Raw genomic sequence first — 7,500 nt, forward strand, 5'->3', positions numbered from 1 at the left:
GATAGGATTTCTGAGAATTTTTTTTCTTGGGGGGGGGGTGTCCTTTTAACCAACAGTTTTGTATTCTTTAATTTTTGATAAAAACCGTATTTCCATAACTTCATTAAAAGAAAATATGTCTATAAAGTTTTATAATTAATTCAATGGTTTCTCTCTCTCTCTCTCTCTCTCTCTCTCTCTCTCTCTCTCTCTCTCTCTTTATGTAATGTATTTATATATACTTCTATATGTATTTCATCATACATCTGCATCTTTCGTAAAGGGGTTTCACCTTAAGTATATAGCTTTCTAGTTTATTAGAAAATCTAGATGGTGTAGGTAACCAGCACCACGTCGATTTTCTTGCTCCAGCAGATAATTAACCTGTTTAAAGATGGGTGAACTAGTGAAAAGCAAGACGGGAGTGATCCACGACCTGCTAAATGCGAGCAAACTGCCGCACCACTTTATTGATATACCGCACACCTTCCAAGGTGTGTGGTGGGAAGAAAATGTTCAGTGGCCACTTTCCTCTTTGTAATGGTAGAAGGGACTCTTAAGCTATGGTAAGCAGCTCTTCTAGGAGAAGGACACTCCAAAATCAAACCATTGTTCTCTAATCTTGGGTAGTGCCATAGCCTCTGTACCATGGTCTTCCACTGTCTTAGTTTAGAGTTCTCTTGCTTGAGGGTACACCCGGGCACACTATTCTGTCTTATTTCTCTTCTTGTTTTGTTAAAGTTTTTTTTTAGTTTATATAGGAGATATATATTTTAATGCTGTTGCTCTTCTTCAAATATTTTATTTTTCTTCGTTTCCTTTCCTCACTGAGCTATTTTCCCTGTTGGACCCATTGGGCTTGTAGCATCCTGCTTTTCCAACTAGGGTTGTAGCTTAGCAAATAATAATAATAATAATAATAATAATAATAATAATAATTAGCAATTAGATATTAATCATGATATAAGATATTTATATAGTCGACTTATAGATGAAGTATTATTTTCTAAAGGTTTTTCCCTGAAATTACTATTTTCATAACATTATACCTAAATTTTTTACCTCTAACTATCCACACAAGATTACACATCTAAAACACTTTTTAACTTATATTTTCTCTCTCTCTCACTCTCTCTCTCTCTCTCTCTCTCTCTCTCTCTCTATCTCTCTCTCTCTCTCTCTCTCTCTCTCTCTCTCTCTCTCTCTCTCCCTCTCTCTCTTATTCAAGTTAAATATCCTTTACTCATAATAGTGAACAGAGTTCGATTTACGCAGATAAGATATAGAATCAGTACGGGTTTCCCCTATTAATTAAACAAAAATAATTATTAAAACTCAATTAGGGATAAAAACATGGACATGTGGTGGGTTGTGGTAGCCGATGTGGTAACGTCTCTAACTGGTGAACGCCAGACTGCGGTTCGAGTCCCGCTCAAACTCGTTAGTTTCTTTGGTCGCTGCAATCCCCCCAGCCTTGTGAGCTAAGGATGGGGGTTTTGGGGAGCCTATAGGTCTATCTACTGAGTCATTAGCAGCTATTGCCTGGCCTTCCTTGGTCCTAGCTTGGGAGGAGAGGGGGCTTGGGCGCTGATCATATTTATATTTGGTCAGATTATTATTATTATTATTATTATTATTATTATTATTATTATTACAACCCTAGTTGGTAAAGCAAGATGCTATTAGCTTAAGGGCTACAACAGGGAAAATAACCCAGTGAGGAAAGGAAACAAGGAAATAAATAAACTACAAGAGAAGTAATGAAGAAAATAGATTGTTTTGAAAACAGTAACAACATTAAATTAGATCTTTCATATATAAACTATAAAAACTTCGGGAAGAAAAATAAAATAGAACAGCGTGCCTGAGTGTACCCTCAAGAAAGTGAACTTTACCCCAGGATAAGAAGGCCGTGGTACAGAGGCTATGGCACTACCCAAGACTAGAAAACAATGGCTTGCTTTTGGAGTGTTCTTCTCCTAGAAGAGCTGCTTACCATAGCGTAAGAGTCCTTCAGGCGTCATAAATGTTAGGTTGCACAGACGCATAGCCTTTTCTAACACATTTTACTATATTTAACATCTTTCAAAATAAGACTAGGTCTGTTCTATCACGAACAAGTAACTGGTAAACAACAAAATGAACTGTTTATAATAGGATTTGCTCTACTTTACTTACCCCATAATTTCTGAATATAAAGGGAGTTGTACTATACGGGACGACTGATGCTATGTCGATTGGTGATTGGCGATGTTGCTTGCCCTCGGTGTGGCAAGTACCACCCCATTTACGAGCATGCGCGTAGCTCCAGTGGTTCCCGGTAACTTGGCTGTCAAAACAAAAGAAGGTATTTATGCTCTCGTTTGATCAACTTCGTATATATGCTTATGTAATTGTCCATTTCACAGTAATTGTAAGTCCAATGTTTAGTTTGAAGCCACCCTTCAAAGAGAAAATGTAGTGTGAGCCTTTGAATGCATTGTGTGTGTATATATATATATATATATATATATATATATATATATATATATATATATATATATATGTATATATGTGTGTGTGTGTGTATGTATATGTATGAGAGAGAGAGAGAGAGAGAGAGAGAGAGAGAGAGAGAGAGAGAGAGAGAGAGAGAGAGAGAGATTGTATTGTCCCCATGTATTTAGTGATATATACTTATTTTAAAAGTGAAAGTAGAAACATATTTGGTAAATCTGAGTAGACAGGAAATAACAGCTTATTAGTCCTAAGAAAACAAGTCGATAATCTTATCTAATTTTATTTTATAACATATGAACAAGTAGATAATGAAATATATATATATATATATTATATATATATATATATATGTATACAGATATATATATATATATATATATATATATATATATATATATATATATATACAGAGAGAGAGAGAGAGAGAGAGAGAGAGAGAGAGAGAGAGAGATTGTGTTGTCCCCATGTATTTAGTGATATATACTTATTTTAAAAGTAAAAGTAGAAACTTACTGAGTAAATCTGAGTAGACAGGAAATTACATCTTATTAATCTTAAGAAAACTAAGTCGATAATCTTATCTAAATTTACTTCATAACAAATGAACAACTAGATAATAAAGTAGATAAGAAGGTTAGTATTTTCCTTACCTGACTCGTCCGTGAAGAATTTGCAGAAAAAGATATGTCATTATTATCTTCATGGTGCCTTTAGGTTTTATTTTCTTCCTTGTGAGTTATCTCACTTCCGGTTTCTCCTATCAGTTTCTGTTTCCTGTAAGAAATTCAGTCGAAATTTCATGATTATATTCCTTGAGGTTTATTCCATAATTTATTTCTCGTTGTATTTTAAATTCCGCTCATGAATGGCAGAGGCAAGGGACAGTGACAATGCCTTAGAGATTGACCCTATATACATGTGATTAACGCCCAGGCCCCATTTCCACCCAAGCTAGGACCAGGGAGGGCCAGGCAGTGGCTGCCGATGACTCAGCAGGTAGGCTTACAGGCTCCACTTAACCATAGGTCACGAGAGTGGTTGCAGACACTACATGAAAGTATCGAGCTGCAGCGGAACTCGAACCCCCGTCCGGTAGTTCGCCAGGCAGGAACGTTTCCAATAGGCCACCACAACCCGTTTTGTTAATGTTATAAATTATAAAAACTTTCTTATGACTGTGTTGTGAGAATGTTCCTGACGGAAAGTAGAAGATGCGGTTGTCATTTGAATGTCCCAAGTGTTAAATCACCAATAAAAAACACTAAACCTCTTTCTAAATTTAATTTAAAACCTTCTCAAGACACAAATGAAAAAATTCAGTTTCCCGAAAGTGACGAACCGGGAAACATTTTTGTAAAAATTTCCTGCGAGAAACCACGAGATTTATCACTGAGATTCACAATGCACTAACGAATGAATTCTCTTTGAAGGCAGATAGATTGCCCGTCGCTGTTATCCACAAGAGCATTTTTACGGTTCGATCCTAAAGGGAAGTTTGAGATCAGGATGTATTTTCCACTAATCAGCAAAAATCTGCCACAAGGACAAATTGTTTACGATCTAGCATTTGTTTTCCAGATAACACGTTACTATAATTAAGTTTGGTAGGTAATCAGCCACCCGATGAGATACTACCGCTAGAGAGTTATGGGGTCTTTTGACTGGCCAGACAGTAATAATAATAATAATAATAATAATAATTCTTTATTTCCAATATTTACATTGGGTATTCATAAAATATAAGGCTACAATTAGTAAAGTCATCTTACAAATAGTTCAAATATTTGTTATTTTAGACATACAAAAGTTGTTTTAAGAATCAACAAATCGGCTAAAACTTTGTAATTGAAATAATTCATCAGTAATAAAAGAATATCATGAAATCAGAAAGTATTTACTTAGAATATAGTGAGTAAATTTTACTCTTGCCGAATATTGAAATACATTGTCATAGACCACATAAGTTGTGTTAAAAACAAGTCATGTACAAATCGTATTAAAATAACACATAGTACTCAAACATGCATACTAGATTATAAGGAAATCTTAATTTGTAAATAAAAGCCATCTTATCCATAATTATTATCTAAAACTAAATCCAACATCTATAGAAGTACAGTAGTGCCTTCAAAAGCACTTTTAATAAGGCAATTAAGCATAACATTCTTACATTAATCGGGACCATTTAAAATTAGTTTCTTTAAGTTTACATTAAAAGCAGCGAGAGAGGATTTTTGTTTAATTGTGCCAGGTACTTTATTGTATAATGCTGGGCCTCGAACTCTAAACTGGCGGGAGCCTATCTCTGTTTTTGCCCTTTCTACATATAGATTTTCCTGCTGTCGAGTAGAAACCCCATTAACTGCGTGTACTGTTGGAAAATCGTATAACCATTCAGGAGTTATTTTACGTATTGTTTTGAATACCAAATTACAGACATCTATGGTATATTTGTCTTTTATCTTTAACCATTCTAATTTTTTGAGGTAAGGGGATATGTGGTCATGTTTTTTTAACATTACCAACAGCCACTCGGGCGGCAAAGTTTTGAAGTTTTTGAACCCTTTTCATTTGTGTAGAGCCAGTTACTCCCCAAATTCTTAAACAGTAGTTGATTATACTCATAGCCAGCGACTGAACAACTATTTTACGCGTAGAGGAATCAAATGAGTCTTTTACTCTATTTAAATAAATTAAAGTGCCCATCACTTTCTTATAAATTTCATCTATATGCGTTTCAAACGTCATATATCTGTCAAAATAAACCCCTAGATTTTTTACAGCTTTCATGGGTTTAATCATATTTCCATTAAAATCTATTTGTACATTATCTCCAATTTCTGATATATATTGTCGGGAACCTATAAAAATTAATTGTGTTTTTTTCTCATTAAGAAGCAAACCATTAGTTAAGAAGTAGTATTTGGCCTTCTTTAGTAGCCTATGCATTTTGCCCTATGAATTAGTTCGTCTATTTCACTTACATTTCCTTCAATTAAGATCTGGGTGTCGTCGGCATATTGGATGACAAAACAGCCGGGTAGTGATTTGACCAGATCATTGACATAAATTGCAAAGAGTATTGGGCCAAGAATAGAGCCCTGAGGCACACCAAACTCTACAGTTTTTTGGGACGACACAGTTTGACCCATTCTAACTGACTGGGATCTGTTATGTAGGTAATTCATAAACCAAAGTGGATCTATACTTAGTGATGTACATTTATCAAATAATATATTATGGTTCACGCTATCGAAGGCTTTTGAGAGGTCAAGTAAAAGGAGTAGTGAAATTTTCTTATTATCCATGTTATTATAAATCTTATCTGATACCTTTAATAGAGCCGTTTCAGTTTATAATTTTGGCCTGAAGCCGTGTTGACTTTGTGAGATTAGACCATTTATCTCTAAAAAATCAGTTAATTGAATAGCAATTATTTTTTCCAGAACTTTTGACAATACCGGTAGCAAAGATATAGGACGATAGTTGGAGACGTCTTCCATATCACCACTCTTAAAAACAGGAATTACGTGGGGATTTTTCCATAAGTCCGGATACTGTTTAGTGGCTATGGATGTGTTAATTATAACTGTAAGGTAAAATGCAATAATATATAACCCATCCCTAATGAAACGCAAGCTAATCCCGTCAGATCCAAAAGCATTTGTGTTTTTAAGATTTTTTATAATTAAGATGACAGTATTACAATCAACAGGAGTAGGCTTAAAACTATCTAATTCTCTAACTGGAATATTACGTACTGTTTCAGTAGAGATATTATATTTCCTAATTTCCTCTTGGGTTTTTTCGAAAGTTTTTTTCCCGACCTCAGCGAAAAAATCATTGAATTTTTCAGCCTTAGAGTGTACATCAGTTACTGCTGGCAATAGCATAGAGCTCTTATCTGTTTGTTGACCATTAAATAGCATATTTTTTGTTATTTTCCAAGTAGCAGAGACATTGCCTTTAGCTTTCAGATATTCGCTTTTGTAAAACTGCTTATGGCTTGCCGCTAACTTTGAGTTTACTCTCTTCTTCAGGTCTTTATGTTTTTCTCTCAGAAAGATGTTAAAAGTTTGATTTTTTAACTCACTTTTCAGTCTGTCTCTTTCTTTCATGTCTCGCTTTATTTCTTCTGTTATCCAGGGCGCAGGGGGACGAACGATTTCTTTCGTTACAACCGGAGCACAAATGTTTAGACAAGCTGTAAAGACGTCGTTTAAAGTTCCAACTTGGTTGTTTACATTGTCAGTATTTAAAATACCATTTAATATATTTACGTTATTCATGAGGAGGTCACAAAGAAAGTCTGGAGAATAATTTTGCAAACATCTAAAAGTTTTTAAAACAAGTTTCTTTTTTGGCTTACGAATATTCAGATGAGTTAAGATTGTCTCGTGGTCTGCCACCAAGCTTGGTATAATATCAATTTTTGTTATCATAAGTTTAGCATTTGTTATTACGAGATCAATTAAAGACGCTGATGTAGGAGTAACTCTAGTAGGTTTGTTTACTATCTGATCGAAATTTAGTTTTTTAATTAGTTTAGACATTTTATTCTCGGTCTTTAGCAGATCATCATTAAAATCCCCATAGATAAATATATGCTTATTTCGTAAAATAATTTCTTTAAAAACATCAGAGATATAATCAAAAGAGGTTGCCGGTGCTTTGGGATGGCGATATACGCATCCTACAATAACAGAAGGAAACTTGTGATATTGAATCGAGATCCACTTATCTTCTACACCCTCACATTTTTCGATCGTTAAATTTATTTCGGTGACCTTCAAACAGTTTCTGACAAATATACATACCCCTCCACCCCGACCTTGATCCTGACGGTAGACATCATATAGGGGAATATTTATAAATGCGTCACTTATATTAGTGTATAACCATGTTTCGCTAACACATAGAATATCAATGTTTTGTTCGTTTAACATAAGTTCTATTTCAAGTTTATGACTTAACAAGGATTGGGCATTAATATGGACTACCGTTAACATATCACTGAATCTA

The 7,500-nt window shown here is 34.5% G+C and overlaps 1 protein-coding gene across 3 annotated transcripts in view; it reads right to left on the reverse strand.

The window, feature by feature from the left end:
* LOC137628753 (uncharacterized) overlaps nucleotides 1-7,500 on the reverse strand; it is an 86,176-nt gene that overhangs the window by 38,392 nt on the left and 40,284 nt on the right. For 2 of the 3 annotated variants that reach the window (XM_068359950.1, XM_068359941.1), the window contains exons 2-3: nucleotides 3,129-3,252; nucleotides 2,158-2,308 (exon numbers count right to left, since the gene is read on the reverse strand). In XM_068359950.1, the coding sequence (XP_068216051.1) occupies nucleotides 2,158-2,308; nucleotides 3,129-3,181 (204 nt within the window). In that variant the 5' untranslated portion in view covers nucleotides 3,182-3,252. Of the gene's footprint in view, nucleotides 1-2,157; nucleotides 2,309-3,128; nucleotides 3,253-7,500 lie in introns of those variants that run through there. The other variant, XM_068359958.1, reaches the window with a different exon arrangement.

Source organism: Palaemon carinicauda, chromosome 2, assembly GCF_036898095.1.
Source record: "Palaemon carinicauda isolate YSFRI2023 chromosome 2, ASM3689809v2, whole genome shotgun sequence".
In the NCBI taxonomy this organism is placed as follows: Eukaryota; Metazoa; Arthropoda; class Malacostraca; order Decapoda; family Palaemonidae; genus Palaemon; species Palaemon carinicauda.